This window comes from Mugil cephalus, chromosome 18 (genome assembly GCF_022458985.1).
Source record: "Mugil cephalus isolate CIBA_MC_2020 chromosome 18, CIBA_Mcephalus_1.1, whole genome shotgun sequence".
Lineage (NCBI taxonomy): Eukaryota > Metazoa > Chordata > Actinopteri > Mugiliformes > Mugilidae > Mugil > Mugil cephalus.
The window spans coordinates 5,189,884-5,210,642 of NC_061787.1; the positions used below are offsets into that span (position 1 = coordinate 5,189,884).

General features: G+C 39.0%; 2 protein-coding genes and 1 long non-coding RNA gene across 4 annotated transcripts; all 3 read left to right on the forward strand.

Moving 5' to 3' along the window:
- Positions 1–700: 700 nt before the first annotated feature.
- On the forward strand, positions 701–1,800 carry LOC124996069. Its single transcript, XR_007110794.1, has 3 exons — positions 701–938; positions 1,313–1,464; positions 1,617–1,800. It is a non-coding gene; the product is annotated as an uncharacterized LOC124996069 (long non-coding RNA).
- Positions 1,801–3,062: 1,262 nt separating this feature from the next.
- Positions 3,063–6,269, forward strand: eloca (elongin C paralog a). The gene is made up of 4 exons (XM_047568707.1): positions 3,063–3,197; positions 4,232–4,259; positions 4,446–4,589; positions 5,331–6,269. Exons 2-4 carry the CDS (start codon positions 4,256–4,258, stop codon positions 5,519–5,521), a joined length of 339 nt encoding a protein of 112 aa, XP_047424663.1. The 5' UTR covers positions 3,063–3,197; positions 4,232–4,255; the 3' UTR covers positions 5,522–6,269.
- Positions 6,270–7,915: 1,646 nt separating this feature from the next.
- Positions 7,916–20,759, forward strand: ube2wb (ubiquitin conjugating enzyme E2 Wb). Of its 2 annotated transcripts, none has more exons than XM_047567905.1 (6): positions 7,916–7,972; positions 9,971–10,062; positions 13,555–13,657; positions 18,040–18,195; positions 18,277–18,352; positions 18,453–20,759. In XM_047567905.1, exons 1-6 carry the CDS (start codon positions 7,958–7,960, stop codon positions 18,464–18,466), a joined length of 456 nt encoding a protein of 151 aa, XP_047423861.1. In that variant the 5' UTR covers positions 7,916–7,957; the 3' UTR covers positions 18,467–20,759. The 2 variants fall into 2 exon arrangements, with proteins under 2 accessions (XP_047423861.1, XP_047423863.1); XM_047567907.1 differs by lacking the exon at positions 7,916–7,972 and adding an exon at positions 7,995–8,453.

Genomic DNA, 20,759 nt, shown 5'->3' on the forward strand with positions numbered 1-20,759 from the left:
TTTCGTAGTGTAATGTTAGCTAAAGTGTCTCTCAGTATAAGGTTAGCTAAAGTGTCTCTCAGTATAAGGTTAGCTAAAGTGGCTCAGTATAAGGTTAGCTAAAGTTTCGTAGTGTAAGGTTAGCTAAAGTTTCGTAGTGTAATGTTAGCTAAAGTTTCTTAGTGTAATGTTAGCTAAAGTGTCTCTCAGTATGAGGTTAGCTAAAGTGTCTTAGTGTAAGTTTAGCTAAATTGTAATAAAGTAAATAAATATCTCGATTAAAATGATTAAATATACATATATTTATATATATTTTTTGTTTTACTAGTGTCTACTACCGATGGACTGATGCCTCTCTCCCCAGCAGAGGTTCACGAGATAATAAAGACCATCATGAGAATCGCAGGACATTGTGCGTAGCTGCAGGCTAAAGGAGCAGTACCCTCAAATTCATTGTGACAAGCCATTTTCAGAGAAGAACGGCCCAAAGACATTTCTCCCCCCCCCATCTTTCCCTATCACGACTTAAACGTCTGACCTAGTTTTTATTCAGGTCTTCTCTGCCAACGCTAATGTATTATTCACAAATGACCCCGTGCACTGAAACTTAACCGACCCCACGACATATCAAGCTTTTGCTGTTAGCCATGAAAGCAAAACAAAAGTAAAACAACAAACAAAAAGGAGAAGGCGTCGATACGAGAAAGCAATCAGAAGAGTTGTGTTGCTAAATGGGTGGATGATATCATTTGGCACGACAAGAGTGTTTTGCATGTATTGTGTGTGAATGTGTGCGTTAAGGAAGCCCTGTTCTAATTCTAAGGGCCCACAGCAGCCTCCCCAAAATAGAGCCGAGAGCAGCTGCAGCCGGGCGGGTCGTATCAGAGAGGCATCAAAGCCGCTGCCGCCACCCGCCCCCTCTGATCATAAGCACTAATGGTGTAATGGGGGACTGGAAGGTCAGTGATTGTTTTTGGTCGTGTGTTAGTGTGTGTGTGTGTGTGTGTGTGTGAAAGAGAGAGTCAACAAGCGGCAGGAGGCTACCAGAACTTTCTGGAACTGACGGCGTGTTCTAAACCTGGTTTTAATCTAAGACAAATGCCGGATCAGGTCTCACCTCCTCTGCAGAAGCCTCCGCTGAAATCTATAGCTGCAATGACGACAGACAATTAAACAACGCGAAACCTGAGAAGTTAGTTATGGATTCCTTAAATATAAGCGACTAAATGAACGACAAGGCGGGGCTGGAAACGTATTCTTATTTCTCAGTGTCTTCCTTGAAGAACATTACACATTTTTTTAATATTTTATTTTATTTTATTTATTTTTACAGGCGGGCTTGGTGTTCTGCCCTTAGTGTCACAGCTCAGATAACTCCGCGTCCATTTTGAAGCCTCGGATTTCAGCAGTCATCGCTTTTCCTGCATGAAAGAACTCCAGGCAGGATCAGGGCAAAGTCACATTCTGAACCTGACCGTGACTACAGTATGTGCCCACTTCTCAGCTGTCTCTGATCCGCGATGAAAACCTCCCCTTTTTACCTGTTAGAAAAGACTTTGTGAGCTGTGGAGGTTTATTGACTCGCTCTCTGTCTCTGTGTGTCCCCCCCCCCCTCCCTCATTCTTTCTTGAATCCAGATTTATGGCCCTGCAAAATGTCTCTGTCATGTCCAATCAGCACCTGCTCTCACTCATCACAACCAGAGGGGACAGACGGGGAGGTTAACTTTTTGAGCACATGCGCCCCCTAAAGGATGGACAGGTCAATACTCTGTAGTCAGAAGATATTTGACTAGTCATCTGAGCTCTTATTAAAATTAAAATTATTTTATTTCTGAGCCACTGTGCTTAATTAAACGCAGTGTTTAGAGACTTATATAGGGCTTATATAGCAGATCTGCTTCAAAGAATGCATTGTTTTGATTACCTATTGCATACTAAGGGTGTTTCTCACTGGGAACATGAATGCGATTACAAACAAAACTGCGTTAAATTAGTTAAAATTGACACAAATAGGCAAAAGTAAACAATAAAACGCAACTGAGGAACCGTAAAGAAGAAGCAGCAGCCATTGCCCGTCTCAGGATATAGGCCACACTGGATTATACAGCCCACTTCACAAAAAAAGAAAACGTGCAACTGGAACATATACATACACACTGTATTAATATAGAATCTGTTCAGCATGTACTGGTTAATTGTAAGGTCTACGACAAACTGAAAACAGCAGTGCAGAAAGCAAAGTTAACTTTCTTTAATTTTTTTTTTGTGTGTTGGGTGAAAAGGGAAAGATAACACACACCCGTCTGATTACGTACTTGAAGGGGAACTGGGTTAATGGATAAGACTGAATTTTTTCATTTTTTTCTCTTTTGGTTTTGTTTTTATTCTACTGAGCTACACTCCAGTCCGGCAGGTGGCGGTTTTATGCCAAACAAAAAGGGAAGAAGAAGAAGAAGAAAACGCAACGTGAACCTTTTTTTTAAACAAACTTTATGGAATAGAATGGAATAGAATACAGAAATATAAAATGTAATAGAAAATAAATATATTTAGATGTTATATTTATAAAAGTATATTTTACAGGTGCAAATTTTCTGCATATTGCACAAAAATGGTTAAAACATAAAATATATGCAAACAAATATGACATTAAAACATTATACTCACACGAGATAAACAATGACGTATAGGGCGTGTGACAAAAATAAAATAAAAATTACTTTCTTATTTTAACATATTTTACAGACAGAGTCATGAAAAAATTTAAGTTCCACATAAAACAAAGTTTTATTTGGCGTCTTTATGGATGTGAAAGTTTCAAAAAAAAAAAAGCACAGCAATTTTATTACATTCTTAATTTCCTCATTGTTAAAATTAATATTTAAGGGACCACACTTACAATGATAGTGATCGAAATTTTATGAGAATCCCAAATAAACAAATATATTTGAATTCAGAAGCTATTAGAATAGGAACATCCATAATCTATCTAATATCTAATAATATCTAATAATATATTTATCTATAGATATCTCTGTCTATAGATAAAGATCTGGATATATATTTCCTATTGAGCGGAACCGTTTATCTCCGCAAGTGGACGTTTCCGGACCCAATTTATTGCGGACCGGTGTCGAAAACTGGTTCCGGGTAAGGAATTCTGTCGGCTAACGTTAGCTGAAACACAATCTCCGCTCCGCGTACATCCAAACGAAGGTAAGAGGCGATGTTTTGTATCGATTGAATTATAAATTTGCGTTGTCGTGTCTCGGACCCGTTGTCTGGTTTGACGTCTAAGCTGCGGACACGAGATTATTACGATAATTATCTTTCCGATCGGTCGGTGTTACGGTGTTAACGTTAGCTCGCTAACGGCTACGAAATCACATTAAAACATTTTTTTGGTTGTTTAATAAACGTTTCACGGTACATGTGCACATGGACGCAAAGTAGTTACAGATGCAATTATGCGGGTTTGACAAAAAGCTGCCGTTAGCTAGTACGTTTCAGGTTGGCACATTATCTAGTTGTACGTTGCGCGATGATTGTCAAAAACAGGCCGAGCTCACTGCAACGCTACAATGCAGCTATTTCAGACAAAGGTCTGTTGCTATTTATCGTTCACTCTGAAATTATTTTCTGTGTTTGGGGTCTTTGTGTCTCTAATAAGTTAAGAATCTTTCATACACTAAGCTGCACCTCGTGTACATTGTTACATTATTTACATTTTCTCTGTACGTATGTTTTTCACAAGCGTTTTATTTATGTCTGTTGTGCCTTTTAAGCTGGGAAAAATTTGTTATGATCTGATGATGACAATAAAGACTAGAGTTGTGTAATGGCAAGGAATTCACCAAACGATACGCATCACGATGCTTGAGTCACGATACAGTACATTATTGCGATATTATGATATTGCGAAATATTCTACATAGTTCACTAAGTGCATCTTAGAATAGAAGTTGTGAATATGTACATCAGATGACAGTGATGATTCATTTAACAAATTGAGTCAGAAAACAATATTAATTCAAATTATCGATTTCCAATTTATTGCACTTGTACAGAAGAAGTGGATCAAGTCTCTTGTCGGTTAAATGTCAAAAAAAACATCCCGAAGCTGTTCACATTCCACCCTGAAATGATTTTTTCTTTTAAAATCAATATTAAGACATTCAAAATCGATATCGTATTGGAGTAAAACGTATTTTTTCCCACCCCTAATAAAGACTCTTCATTCTTAATTTCAGGATTAACAGAAACCACTGGACAGGATGGGTAAGTAACAAACTAACCTAACACTACACGTCAGTCTGTGTCTACCCTCAAATCACTTTCATTCTGAGTCACAACATGATGTGTCAGCATCAGTGTGTGTGTGTGTGTGTGTGTGTGTGTGTGTGTGTGTGAGAGGAATTTGACTTGCACCTGTTCAGGATTTGTCTATTTATGATGCTTTTGCAGATGGTGAGGAGAGAACTTACGGTGGCTGCGAGGGGCCAGATGCCATGTACGTGAAGTTGATCTCCTCAGATGGCCACGAATTCATTGTGAAAAGAGAACATGCTTTGACATCTGGGACTATCAAAGCCATGTTAAGTGGGCCAGGTGAGGATTTAGGCAAATTACTATTAAAGAGAAACTTGTCTTAGTTTCCTTATTTTAAAATTAGAATACGCTGCATGTTGTAGTTTTGTTTTTAACACCGTCCACTTCTGCTCTTTTGGCAGTGAAGAGGAATAAGTATTTATGCTGGTTATTTTGTACCATTGTGAGCCTTTTTCTTTTTTTGTGCAGAATAGTGATCTAAATTTACATTAAATAAATGTGCACTACGTGACACTACTGATAAATATATTTTTATTATTGAATAGATATGATTTTACCATAATACAGTAAAAATGAAAGTTTCTGCAGCTATAACTGAGCAACACAAAAGCCGGCCTGTTTTAATGTGAATATAGAGTGTGTATTTATTTTTTCAGGACATTTAGCACTTAAACAATCGCACGTCACCACTTTTATACAGACAGTTTTTCTTCTTGGTTTCCTTTAAAATTTCTCTAATGTCATTTCACTTTTATTTCTATTGGTATGTGATTTAGTCTAATATAACAAATAATGTGGATTATTTAATTCTGCCTGTCCAGCTGGTGGCGCTATGCTCCCTCCTATTTAACATGTCACTATTTGCTAAACGCTCACTGATGAACTCAGTCTTAGCCCTTTTTATCTTAACACATTGTTTGTGTTTAATAGTCATGTGCTGATTTTCTTTTTTAATGTATCTGTACTATTGTATGAAATACTTTTAAACTGCTCAAACACACTGTGACTTTCTTTCTGCAGGTCAGTTCGCTGAGAACGAAACCAATGAAGTGAACTTCAGGGAGATTCCATCTCACGTCCTTTCCAAGGTCTGCATGTATTTCACCTACAAGGTCCGTTACACCAACAGCTCCACAGAGATTCCTGAATTCCCTATTGCTCCGGAGATTGCGCTGGAACTTCTCATGGCTGCGAACTTTTTGGATTGCTAAAGTTACAATGCTTAAAACATTTTTAGATTTTTGTTTTTGTTTTAAATATTTAACTTGTTTTGCCATTGTCACATGAAACACAAGATTTTTTTTTTTTTTTATTCCCCCCCACCCTCCCCTTCCTTTCTGTTATAATTACATTAAAGATTACGTTTTAATATAATAAATAGATAATTGCAAAGGAAGAACGTGATTAAATGTTACCCCCTTGTTTCTTGTGAAACTCTTCACCTCCATTTTCACAATAAAGCTGTTCCATAATGTTTTGTGTATTTTGGTTGAGCTTAAGCAAGATTTTACAAAATATTTGGAAGACCTTAAATGACAAAAATATATTCTGTGCTTTGCACATTTGAAGTGTGGGGATTTATCCTCATAGTCATCTGACAGTGGAAGCAAAGATGGAAATGTAATTTGTAGTAGGCTAAACAATGTGGCTGATGTTTGCATTGTAAACACTGTTGATAGTTGGTCATTACTTATGAGCAAAATACTTTATCCAGGTCCAAACTGCTCCTCGGAGGCACGAATTAGTCGAGTAATTCAACAAATATCTGATTTTCTAAGATGATGTGGTTGCCAATAATGTGGGTATACACTGGTATCCCAGCAACAATTAAATACGAGTACAGTTTATTTCAGTTGCATGCTTTTATTTACACTGAAGGAAATGAAAAATGGCAAAACTGCAAGTGTAAGTCAAAGGACATGACCTTATAACTCTGAATAAATGAATACATGACCTGCAGTGTTTAATGTGGTTGCATGTTGTGTGAACCGTGTCAGGTGAGGCCTTACATCCCATCTCATTTAACACAGACAGATGTTTTTCCTTTTTTTTTTTTTTAGAGGAAACCTTAGGAGGCTTGGTCAAATGACAGTCCTGCTGAATAAAATGTTCTGGACTTTTGCGGGGAAATGAAAATGCTGTCAAGACTGTTTGACACTGACGCCCAAAGAGAAATGAGAACGTGTCGAGTTTAGATGCTTCAGGGAAACAACTGAGAAGCTGAGAAACTCATAGCAGCTGTACACAATAAAATACAACATACACAATAAAAGCACACAGCACGGAAATGAATGTAATTGGTACGATGACTTAAAACTGTAAACAATTAAACAACGGTGGAAATGCTATCTGTGTTTTGCAAGTATGCATACTGAGTGTAAGTGGAATAAATATGGGGTTTATTGCAGAGTCTATGAAGGAGATAAGATGAGAGGGGTTTTAACTGTCACATGCACAGTACAATTTTTTATTCAGCCAGTCAGAGGAGGTCAAGGAAATATACTCGGTTCAAATTAGGGTCAAATGTGGTGTATAACATATTTAGGTCCAATGGGTCCATCTCTGTATGAATGTTAGACATGATTCATATTCAATGCCACCGATTTCCTTTCTGATCCGATTTCTGATCCGATACTGAGTAAAATTCAGGCTTGTACCGGCGATACTGTTCAGATACTTCATGCAAATACACCTAATGTGTCTGGTATATTTCAAATCATAAAACATCGCAAATAAGTGAAAATGCTGTTTCAAACACTTAAAAAAGAGAATTTAATAATAAAAACCCACGGTGAGGCGGCTTTTTTTTTTTTTTTACCACTATGGTCCACGTCTGTGGAACAGCCTGAAGACCTGAGGGCTGATATTTTTAAAGGCAAGCTCACTTACCTTTTTAGTTTGGCTTTTAATTGAATCGTAACTATTGATTTATTCACTCATTTACTATTTTTTTTTTAATCTCTTTTACTGTCTCAGTAGTTGGCATTTTTATTTTTTATAACCTTAAGTTAGATTTTTATTTATTAATTTATCTAATTTTATGCTCTTAGGTCTATGTACTATTTTTAGGGGTTTTAGGGTGTCGTTTTCATCTAGTGTTTCCTCACATATGATAGCGTTTCCACAGTTGCCCTGTTCCTATTCTAATAAATATTGTTTTTTATTTGTTCTACATAAGGGTTTTTTTTAAAGTCAGGTGGGATTATTGTGCACTTTGTGATACTTTTTGTATGAAAAGCGCTTTACAAATAACGTCTGATCGATTGATTAATCTTGATTTTCTCCATGAAAAATGAAAACAATTGAAAATTTCACTACGATAATACTTTAGAGCTGAAATTTAAAATGTCCAAGTATTATAAAGAGCGTCCTATAAAGGGTTAATGTCCTGTGTGACCTCAGTAGTGGATTCCAAATAAAAAAAATAAATAAAAAAATAAAAATATGCGTTATTATTATTATTATTTTATCGTTTGTAAAACTGAGCCGTAAAGCTGCTAAAGGTGTCCACCACCGTAGAAGAAGACCGGGGATTGTTTTCTTCTGTCGTAACAACTCCTCGGGTCACGTGACTCGTGACGTACAGTCCTCCACTGATGCAGGGAGGAGGAGGAGGAGGAGGAGGAAGAGGAGGGGGGGTTTCCATCATGGCGTCGATGCAGGTAAGAATACAATTGACAGCGTTCGCATATTTACAATTTTACCCGACGTCCGGCTTGGTGTTTCTCGGCGGTTTATCAACCGCTTCCTCCTCGTACGCGTGTGCGCTCACGGCGATAATGGCGTTCGCGTGAAAAGCGGCGACATTTGTCCCAAAAACTGTCCAAGCTTCAGCGGTTTAGTCTTTACTAGCAACACAACTAGATCACCACCACCACCACCACCACCATCAGCAGCAGCAGCAGCAGCAGCGAGGAGGAGGAGGAAACTAGCTTCCTGGAGGGGAGACGGCTGTATTTTCCAAGCAAAAAACGCGCTGATAATAATAGTAATAATTATATTAATAATAAGTGCGTGGGGGACGTGTTTTTCCTTTTCCTGAGCTGGAATGAATTGTAATTGTTGTTGTGGTTCACTACGAGCAGCCAACGAGACGGTGCGCAGATTGAAGAAGTTCCAGTTTCCTCCTCCTGAGCTGAACAGGTGCATCTTTATCAGGGAAATATCTGTGGCGATTTCATTTATTAGTTTATATTCACATAAAATAAAAAATAATTTGCGCGTCTCCCTCTCCCCGTGACTCCTTATAGGACAGTCGGTTATAGAAGGTGATAATTTAGTTTTTTTTGGTCTGCATATATACTTATATGGCTATTTCTCAAGTAATCCATATGACTAGACTTGGCAGACTTTAACCCTTTATAGGGCACTCATTGAAAATCCACCCTAGAGTTTTAAACTGTCTTACTTTTGACATTTTATTTTATTTTTTTATAAATTTCATGTCAAAAAATCAAGATTAATGAATTTAACATAAATGGTTTCTTGCCTTTAAGCGGTAAACAAATGTAAAACATGTATTTAGAGCATCAGAACACAAGTGCTGATTCAGACACAACATTGTCACGTTAGACAACATCATGACACTTCTGCTTGGTACCTAATACATCATCCATTGGACCGTTTATGTCTATGCATTGGACCTTGAAGACCAAATTAGACCTGAGGATGTCTCCTTGATCTTCTTTGATTGGCTGAATGAAAACTACATGCTTCCAAACTTCGCTCGGACGCACAGGTGCACAGTTTAAAATGTGTGCAAAAGTTACCATATATGGTTCCTTGCCCCATAAATGGTTAACGTAAAATTTGCTAGGTCACAGCAGCTTAGTTTAAAAAGAAAGAAGAGCTTTAATTGTCATTGCACAGAAGCTACAAACAAATTTTGTTAGGCAGCAATCTCTAGTAACAGCTTGAGGTCAGGTGTTTATAAAGGTAATATATGTATAAAATAGATAATCTGTCACCTACAATATAAAATATACTGCGGTATGTAATTTGCACACAAACACTCTTAACAACCACAAGTAAAGATAAAATATAAATTAAGTCCAGTAAAATAAAATGATAAATAGCATATGGAAAAAATCATACATAATTATCTTATGAACAGATGTACAAGAAGCTGAAGTGGAAGAATATACGATATTAAATACATAGGGATGATAATAATGTGCAATAGTGTTATTTGTTGCAGAAGGTGGATCGAGTTTGGTTTGAATGACGTCCTGTAGCGTTCACTGTGGGAGTGGAGCTCCACTGCCCCTCTGTAGCTTTGCAATTGTTTTAATAATCCATTATTATTGTCATCACAGTGCGGTTCTGTTTGTTTGCTAACTTTTATAGCATAGCGTCACAACCCCAGGTCAAAGGGAGGACAACATGTCAAAACCACACTCGAATCTCTCAAATAAAGTGAATTTATTGTATTGACTCAATTGTGCAGTCAGTAAATTTGTCATGTACGTAGTGTGTGTTTAAATAATGTTTCACTATACAACAGCGATAAAGGTTGCGCTTTTATAGGGGGACACTATGCGACCTTTAGATCCAAAACACACTTTACATTTTACACAATATTTGACATGTTAATTAAATTAATAAATGTTTTTGTTGTTGTTGTGTTTTAAATATCCGTGTGATCACACTTTCTCCAACAGAAAAGGCTACAAAAGGAGTTATTAGCCCTGCAAAATGATCCACCCCCAGGCATGACGCTCAACGAAAAAAGTGTACAGAACACCATCACGCAGTAAGTGTTTAATTCCACGTAATTCACAGATACCTAAGGACGTCCTAAGTGAGTGTTGGGAAGGAATTGGGGTCATTCCAGTGACGGGCAACGCTGGGCCTTCAGTGGAGTGTCTCTAATGTTCAGTGTCACTATTCATCCTTATAAAATATTTAATGGTTGGCATGCAGGAGTCAGGCTAGGGTAGCAGGGAAACATCGGCTGCTTTAGCTGACCTTTCTGTCTGGAGTGTCTTCCCCTTAAAAACCTCCACGAGTGCTACCGCTGTGTCAAACTGCGTCTCACGAGCGCTCGGCTCGAGCTGTCGTGGCTCCGTAAATGGAGCCAAATCTCTGGCTGTCGCCCAGATATTTTCGGCCGCAATCGTGACTTTGAAAGTAGGTTGTTGTGCTGCTCTTAATGTCTTTCCGTCCTCTTCTGCAGTGTGAAGGCCTGATTTACCCAGATCCCAAATAAGAGTGCGAGCTTATAGTTTGCACGTGGTGTTGGTGATCTTACTAAGATTGTGAATGGACAACAGGTGAAAAAGTGGTGCATATATTTAAATGAGGATTTTGTGTGGGAGAGCAGACTGAAGGAAATTTGAAGCCATGGAATCAGAGGCAAATAAACATATTTTGGAGTTACAGCAAAGAAATATTAACATAACAATGAGACAATGCTGTGGGAAAAACAACAAGAACACTAGACGAAATTAAGAAAAGATGGCAAGATGTAAGAAGAAGAACAAATGAATAGCTGGATAGGACACAAGTCTCATTCCAGACATGTTTTTCTTACGTCTACACCCATAGCTTTCATCATTAAGCCAGAAATTAATATAATAAATGGACCGCATGCGCTATTTTGCCCGTTTGACATTGCCATAGATCAACTTCGTCATCACATTGTAATGACGTTTATGTACGGTTTTGCAAACCTTTAGCAAATCAGGCCCTAAGATTGTTACACTGTCCTGCGTATGTATGTATGTGTGGCATCTTCTTCCTCAGTAGATAGCGATCATCTGCTCCCAGTGAGAGCATGTTTGACAAGTCTCCCAAACCAGTTCACCTGGCTTCTCTGGCTGCCGCGCATCCCAGGTTTGAGGTGGTATGCATGGGTGTGGCCCGTTGTGTTCAGCCGTGACGCTGCAGAGTCTTTTCAGCCTGGTTTCTGTTTTGGTGATTGATAGTTGTGCCCTTGTTGTCATGTAAACCCTGACTGGAATGAGTAAAACAAATACTCTGTTCCTGCTTGACATTGCCTTTAAACTTAATCTAAACTCACTTAGGACACGGTTGTGCGTGTAACAGTGATAAGGGGACAATATGTTTTTAGTTTTCCAGCTTTTCCTTTTACATTGTCAACTGTGATAGCGCGGCCGTCTTAGCTTGGTGGCTTTATGAGTCAGCCATTGCTAACAAAGAAATTGCTGCTTTAAAACACCTTTCAGTCTCTCATATATGTACTCAGTTTGTCCTTCCCCCCCCTCCTACATTTTTTGCTAAATGGCTCAGTGTTATTTTTGTTGACTGGATCATATAATCACTGGACTATGGGGAATTCGAGTGCGTTGAGCATAATGTCCTTGGAGTCCTCGGCTGCATTCAGGGTAGGTTGCATCAGATATAACTCAGACATTGTGTGCTTTGCTTTCTGGACGGAAATAGACCTCCATTCTGACACTTTCTGAAGTTTTAAGGAAGACCTGACCTCGCTTGTCGGGCTAAATGATCATGTTCTGTAAATAAACACAAGGCTAAAAACCCAGATAACAGCCACAGCTTCGGTGTCACATCCTCAGAAATTAGGTCAGAGATTGTGATGCTGCCATTAGTGTCCCTTTTCCTTCTCCTCGAGGTTTCCACTGTGAGTAGACAATCCATATATATATATATAAACATGTGATTAGGTCGCCAGTGCTTTTCTCCTCTGTGTTAATTTGAATATGGTGCAGGTGTTGACTGCCTTTCGTCCCAAAGACCCATCATCTGAGCAGGATTGAGTTGCTACCAGCTCGGTCAGCAGAGTTCTGTAGCCGGGGCTACATGACCTAAAATAGATTTTGTCCTGTAGATCAATAGAGTATCACATTATTACTAAACCGCTGTCATAACCCAGCTGAATATTGAATGTCACCAGGATGAGTCACGCTAAAAGCTTTTGATTATACACTTACTGCAGAATCGGCGGCTCACATTGTGGACAATTCTTTTTCTAATGATAATGAGATGTGATTTTATGCTCGTCTCCAGCTAAGCTGCTCCAGAGCTCATTATTAACCATTGGTTTACAAAAGATACCCACGACTGTAAATGTTCCCTACCTGCCTCAGATTCATTAGATATATTAGATATTAGATACATCATGATACTTGAGTCACAATACGATAAATAATTGTGATATTCTACACACTTTTTCTTTTAAAGTCGATATTAAGATATTGCGATATATTTTAGCCCTGCGATGGGCTCGCGACCTGTCCAGGGTGTACCCCGCCTCTCGCCCGATGCCAATTGGGATAGGCTCCAGCAACCCCCGCAACCCTAGTGCAGGATTAAGCTGTACGGAAGATGAGATGAGATATATCGCCATGTTGATATTTTTTTCCAACCCTAATTGGATAGCTCAAAAATATATGATACGAACTGTAAAGCATGTATAGCATAGTCCAAACGAGGCCACGTTCACACGTACCAAAACAATATTTTTTTGTCATTGCCGTCGTTTTGAGAATTTCTCCGTTAAGATGGATCCAAGACTGTAGTACACATCCCCCGTCTATGCGTGGCGCTGTTTCTGCTACTGCCAAAACAACACTGCACACAAACATACAGTCCGTAATCCTTTTTAACTCATCGTAGTGGTGAAGTAACAGTGTATGTTGGACCTAGCCAACCAACGAAGGTCAATATGTGGTGCAGCCAGTAGTCCACCATTGATGTTTTTGTTGCGTATTTTGTCTTTTTCCCCCCTTGGACCTGGATTCGAAAAGATTCCAGTCACCGAAACATCCAGGTCCGTCCGTATAAAGTTTCACCCAAAAATGTGTAAATGTGGCCTGAGTTCCTCCCCAAGCACAGAGAATGGTGGTGTCTGAAAAGAAGTGATACGAAGACTTAAAAGGAGGAAGTTAATCACTGTGACGTGATTGAGGAAAAATGTGAATCACCCACACCTCAGTCAGTCTTTTTAAACTGCTGGATGCTCGGGTGATTTAAGAGTGTGAACAATGGGTTGTATTAGGAATAGTTTGAACTAAACCCCTCTTAAATGTTCAAAATCCTCTCTTATCTCTGATAAAACTAGTGGATCAGAAAAGAACGTCTGCATGAGCAGGAACTTTTTCCAGCGTGATCGGTAGTCAAAGATAAACATTTGTTTTAGCTCTTCTGTTGCTGCCTGCGGTTTGCTCGCCGGTGTTTATCTTCATGTGATCCGTGTAATATCATATTCCATTTGTTTTGTCATTTTAATATTGTGCCTTTTTTCTGTTTTTTTTCTTTTTAGGTGGATTGTAGATATGGAAGGAGCACCCGGAACACTGTACGAAGGAGAGAAATTTCAGCTGCTTTTCAAATTTAGTAGTCGATATCCCTTTGATTCACCTCAGGTAAGCTACAGCTGCCACCGTCGTATGCGTGTTTGTAAGGTAATAGTTACTGTGAAGCACATGTGCCAGCGAGTGAGCGTGATGCTGATGAATGAAATGGACCTGGAGCGTGGTTTGAGATTTGGTTGGTAGTTTTATGTGCAGTGCCCTGACTTTACATCCAGTCTTTGATCAGTGGTTGAGGTTCATGAGACATTTGGCGCGTTCCATTTGTAATCGGAAGTTGGAATTTTCAACTGGAACGTCCCCCGGAAGTCGGGGAATCCTCACTATGCCCGAGTTGAGCTACCAAGATGGCCGCCCCCGTGCGTAAACAGAAACTCCTGTAATAGTCTGTTTATTAGCACTTCTGATTGGTTTTCGTTTCATTAAACCGTCCGTACAGACCGTATTTTCCCACATACGTATGTTGAACCGTGTCATCGTTTAATTTAAGTTTTTTTTTATGTTATATGAGAACTAAAAGCCAATGCTGTGCTAACAGTGGCTAAAAACAATAGCTTGGGGGAAAAAAATAGTGCAAAACACCATTGTGGCAAACTAACAGTGTATTTTTTGAGTATTGCATAAAACATTTTGAACATTTTTATAAATTTCTTCCTCGTGTGATCTTATAGATTTCATCACTGGAAATAATTCTAGTAAAAAACTCAAGAGTTGGTTCAAGTTATCTGTTTGATTTGTAATTTGTGTAAATTAAATAGCTCAAATTTAGCACTCTCTATCACACAGGATAAGATGTTTCAATCCTTTGTGCTGAGATCCAAGGGAAAATACATTTAGAGGCCCAGTCCAACTGAAAACCGACCAACTAGCAACCAACAAGAAGATACCAGCTAGCTAGCCTTGCGGTAGTATGCGGCACATCATTGGGCTTTTCCAGTGGGCACCTCCCTTCATAGATGTTTCGTTAATTTAGACCCACGACACCTCAAGAAGGCTTAATAGTGAGTTCCAGCGTCCTGGAGTCCCCCCTCCCTCCATGCTGCCACCAAACAACCCTGTGACTTTCAACCAGTGAGAAATTAGCTTAGCCCCTTTTTACTGCTCTTCAACAAAAAGCAGTAGTTTAGCATTATAGTAATAATATTCATTAATATCAAGAACTTTTTAAAAACTTAAATTTCACTTCGCACTCAAAGAAATGTAAATGTTGAACACGGCACGTTTCCACTGAGTTATATTTAGACAAGTCAAGCGCTTTCATGGACGTCTTGTTTTTCCGACATCTGTAACTGGAACGTCAGTAACTAATTCCCAGCTCCGCCCAGAACCTCGGTAATAGGCTGCTGCTCTGGAGGTAAAACTGAAAACCTGTGTAAACAATCCTCTGCATAATCTGCTCGGACGTCTGCCATGATCACATGAAACACTCGTGCGCTGCAGTTGTTGGTGGAATGACTCTTGGCTTAGAAGCACCGGAGCCTGGAAACACTGACAAAGACACCAGGACAGAGTTCCCTCTGAAGCCATGTTTGATGGGATTAGTTTAACCCAGCAGCCTTGTTTTACCCATCAGGAGCCTACCCATCTAAAAATAGATAATGAGTCAGTGTAGTGAAAATTGGATAAACTGAGCTACTTAGCCGCTGGACTTTCAGTCGGCATGGACGGACTCGTCAGAGTTGTCCACTGGTGTTCTCCTCTTGGGACCTTCAGAGTAACTTCAACTGCTGTAGCGCGTTATTGGTTGTGTAGTACGGTGTTGTACTCCTTTTATGGTGTTATTGTCATGAACAATAAAGAAAACCATACAACCAGCGGCCTATTCAAACAGCTCCCATTTGTGCACGGTTCACTGTCAAAGGCAAAACATGACGATTTACACCCAAAACACAGCGTTATAGGAGTGTGTTTTGTTTGCCAATCTGGCCCACTGATGTAAGTCACTGATTCTACAAGCTTTAATATTGTTTCTTTTCTGTCGTTTCCCACCAGCCTTTAGTTCACCGAGAATGTAAAGCGAACCAGGTTTAGTCAGCTAAACATTAGCAATTAATGAGAAAAGCTGCCCTCAGTTGGTCTTATTCATGGGGAAAGTGGCACTTTGGTTGACTCTATTAAGCCAGTTTCACAATGCAGGAAACATTTATGATAACGATCACTGGACGGCCTCTCAGACTGTGTCAATGTAGAAGCTCCAGGGCTGTGAGCAGCTCAAAAACGGACCAAAGTTTTTGTTTACTCGTATAAGAGTCCGATCTCTGGAGGGCAGAGATTTTTGTCAACCTGGTATTTTCAACGTGAAAGGGTTATTATTGATTAATCTGCTGACTATTTTCTTGAATAATCCATTATTTATTTAGTCAGTAATATGTCGGTCCTATATTTCCTGTCCTATACCAGGGATACCTGGTCCTAAGATACTCACTTTGCAGAAACAATTAGAAATATTAAAGCAAGCAGAGCCTCATTACAGCTGAACAGATGGAGCATTTTTAAATTTCCTGGTAGAAATAATCAACTTAACTTCAGCTTTCAAAGCAGGGCTGTTCAAACATATATTTGGCACGAATCAACAAACGTAGCAGAAAGCAGGATACGGTGAGAAGATTTTAAAAACAGACACTCCTAGATTAGGAGCTGACCACAGAGCTCTGTGAGTATCACAAACACCTCGGGAAATATTTTAAGTTTTTGCAAGCAAAGAGCTTTTGTTATGTTTTTTGTTGCATAGTGCAAGCTTTGCTTTCTGTTCCTATCTGTAACACTCATCCTGTCACCCCCCTCCAGTCCCCTAATGGGGAGGCTGCACTCTCCTGTGAGGCCCAGTCTGGTGCTACACTGCCTCAGCCCATTGTCGGCTCTTTATCCACTCACCCCTTCATCCTACTTCAGCACGTCAATCTTGAGTTCCTTTCTTCTCACACTTCCTGTATCTTCTCATTTAGTCCTGGCTCTTGTGTCACTCTAATGGCTCATACTCTGCAGTTCTGTTTATAGAACTTCTTTTTTTTTTATACACACACATATATATATATATATATTTAACATCCCTCTGACTCTATTTTCCCTTCTCCTCGTTCACCCTGTGCTGGCCCCCTCTGTCCTAATCCCAGAGCCTCATCTCGCTGCAGAGGGCTAAGCCTGAGCTTATACAGCAAGTCTCATTATTTGCTGTCATTAATGACAAAAGTCCGAACTTTTTCCAGACACGTGCTCGTGTCTTTGACCACAAAAATTTATTGAAGTCTTGTCTTAGCTCGTTTTCACACCAGCGCAGTTTGGTCGCTTTGAACGGACCAGAGTTTGTTTCCTCTGATAGTAAAAGAGTGATGTGTTTACTCTGATAGTAAACACAAGACCAAATTCAGGAAGCGACGCAAAACGCAGTGTGTCTTGTGTGGCGTTAACAACTGAGAGCTGTTGTATTGAAGCTACAACACGGCTTGCTAATGGCTAACCTCCGCTCTGGAAAAGCCTCCACTTGCATTTTGTGAAAGTTTGTTTGACCCCGTCATGTTCTGTTATTGTTTTACACTGCTATGCTTTATGCTGAGCATTTGTTGTAAAGGAAGTGTTACTTATCTGGTTACTGGTTGATGTGCATTTGATTAATAAAGAAAAGAAACACAATCACCAAAACAGCTTCCTATGCTGCTCCATGTTTCAACAACCACGTGATGTTGCTCAGAAAGTTTGGTGAAAGCAGAACTGAACCAAATGATAAACCAAAAAAATTGAACCGAGTCCTCTTGGTCACGACTGGGGATGGGCATCGATAAGATTTTATTGATATCGATGCCGTTATCGATTCTGCTTATCGATCCGATTCTCTATCAGTTCCTCCTGTGAATTTGTGGTCTAGAAAAAGCAGCAATTTCGTCTAAAGAACAGCAATTTTATTGAGCTTTTAAACAAGAGATAAGAGCTCGTGTAAGGAAATAAATAGGAAATTGGATCACTGGATCCTCACTAGCTCTGCTCTGCCCAGACTTAGCGATAGCTGCACCCGTTGACCGGATGTTGAAAAAACACACAACACTCTCTGTATGTAACGACGTGTGTCGTCGACAAATGTAGCATCGTGTTGGTCGTGTTGCCGCCCTCAGTCCCTTTGGTCTCCTCTAGAGAGGTGAAGCCACACTTTGAACCGTTTCAGTCGCGTCTTCCTTGTGAATGACGTGTTCAAAGTTTCTTCTTCTTTTGTTTTATGGTGGTTGGCAAACAACTTTTAGGTGCATTAGCGCCGCCCGTCTGGACTGGGATGTAAAGATTTGGCACGAAAAGTGTCGATAAACATGAGGGCTAATGATATCGATGAATTGAACCAGTTGGAATCGGTCCTACTCATCACCTTTGTGAACTTTTTCTTCTTACTTATCCAGTGAATGATCTGGATAAACGCTGATTTATTTGTCGTTGTCGTTTCACCCCTGCAGGTAATGTTCACAGGAGAGAATATACCTGTCCACCCACACGTGTATAGCAACGGTCACATCTGTCTGTCTATTCTAACGGAAGATTGGTCGCCGGCCCTCTCAGTGCAATCAGTTTGTCTTAGCATTATCAGCATGTTGTCCAGCTGCAAAGAAAAGGTAACACATCGTACGTTACTTCACGTAAATAAATCACTTGTTAAATTCAATATCTAACGTTTTTTTTTAATCTTTCTGCAGAGACGACCGCCTGATAACTCCTTTTATGTAAGAACGTGTAACAAAAATCCAAAGAAAACAAAATGGTGGTATCATGGTGAGTATTTTTAACCTTAAACTGTTTTTTTTTTTTTTTTTGGGACATAATTGAAGCAATTGTGATGTAATTTCACTGATTTGTGTTTTTTCCTCCACAGATGATACATGCTAATGTACAAACTTTGTAATAATCGTAGAAGACAGAAGTCCTACTGACCTACGTAAAGCACTTTTTAATCATTCAGTCTTTGAACTCTGACCTTTGACTGGAAAAATGGACACCACGCGCTGGAGGCTCTTGACTGCATTTCCCTCACGGGCGGTTGGCTGCATGTTTTAGTTGGTTGTAATATAGAAAAATTGAAAGTGATGGATAGATGCACCCAAGATGGATCGTTTTTTTTCCGACGAAAAAAAAAGAGGGGGTGGCAATGCAGCGAGCAGGAAAACGCAGATTTGTAGTGAGATAATTATAATTCCTGTTTTAAGATTATTCTTGTTACTTTTTTGTTTGTGTGTGGGTGCATTTTAAGGTCCTTGTGTTGTGCAATAATAACTGATGGATGCATGCTTGGGCCTGAAAAGAGAAATCCAAATCTTTAATTGTCTTCTGGAAGGGATCTGATCATCAAAACCCCAAGGAAATGCTTCATCTGTTTTTTTTTTTTTATTATTATTCTTATTCTTATCATATGCACTGTGAAAGTATCTAGTTTAAAAAAAAAAAAAAAGGCACTATTAGTACGATATTCCCAGCTTGCAGATGTACTGTGAGCAGTCCTCTACTTATTCATCAGGTTTAAGTTTGTAACCACTGTGTCGAGATACACGCGGTTTTCTTCATCTTCCAGCTCCCGGTTGCGGTTCTTCCTGCCGTCGAACAGAATGTCGGTACAGATGGGAATAAAAAATCAGATTAGACGATACATCTCGTAGTCATCCAGTGACCTCAGTGTACATCTCCTAGAGTTACGACGGGCTGAACTCCTGCACTGTTCACTAGTCCGGCCTTTAAGATGTGCAGCAGCCTCTCTTCCATTTAAAGAATGTCTGTGAGAGAACATTGTCGCACGATCCATTTTTATTTGTATGATACTTTGATACTTTTATTTTATTTCATGCTTTAATCTAAAAAGGTTTGATTTTAAATGTTTTTTTTTTGTACGGTTTTTCAACTAGCTGATGATTTGAAAAGGGGACCTGGGATTGTTTCGATGGGTCAGTATGCTTTTTTTTTTTTTTTTGTATTTGTTATTTTTATTCAAACCGTTTTACGTTTGATCTCCAGAACGGCAACGAATGACAGTCTGTCTAGAAGTCGTAGAGACGAGGCTTTTGTGATTCCCCCTGGTCAGAGTTTTGGCTCAGGTACTTTTTTCAATGAAGAGATCACGTCTAAGAAAAAAAAAACTAAAAAAAAAAAAAAAAAAAAGATACCTATCAGATATTTTGAATTTAACTATATTTTCACCAAAAGAGACTGTTATGTTGTAAACTTGTAACATGTCTGAAACTTGTACATAAGTCTTTGATGAGAGAACTTAGCGGAGGATGCGTTTTCTTTATAGCAGGACGATTATAGGAGTGCTTTATTTCCTTGGAAGATTAGTCTGCATCTTTTTTTTGCTAACTAGGATGTGTACAGTCTGCAACAAACAGTTAAAAGTAGTAGTTTTACAGCGGGGTCGCATGCAGTTTTAAACCCTGCTTTTTTGTAATTGGCATCAAACATTGTGGCAACTTCTAGTCTTTCCATAACTACGGTTAATGGTTTGTTGGATGGACGTTACAAAGCTCAACCTCCAGATGCTGTAATCACTCCATTCCTAAAGAGATGTTTATTGCCATCCAGTCAGAGATACTTGAATTTTTTCCATTTTGGGTTTGTTTGTTTTTACTTTTTTTTTTTTTTTTTTTTTTTTTCCAGGGTCTAGTTTCTTGAATGAACATGAGTGAATGTGATGATGCTCTATACTGTAGAGGAGATTACCACAGCACACCGCTATCTCAAACAAAACGAAACAAAAAACAACCTATATTGTTAACTTAAAAACATATATTTAACCAATGACTTTTTTTGTTTTTTTGTTTTTTTAGCTTCTTTGTCTTGTCGGCTGTGAGAAAGACGATAGGACTTTTGTGTAAATGCAGTCAAGGATGGAGACAAAGGGCCTTCAGGCAGTAGATCAGTGGAGATTTGAAAAACTTGCGCGTGAATATGTTACACAAGTTTGGATGTGATGTTTTCTTTTTTTTTTAATTTTATTCTTAGGTTGCTTTTTTTTTTTTCCTTTTCGATGTGGTTTGAACTCTTAGCTTGCAGGTTGTTGTGAGTGATCAACACTAATGAGGGTGTGTTATTTATATTTTAAATTTTTTTTGTTCTGGGATGTGCAAGCTCCATGTAATAGGTGCCTGTTCATTTTCATAATCAATAATAAAAGCAAAGATTCACTTTTATTCAA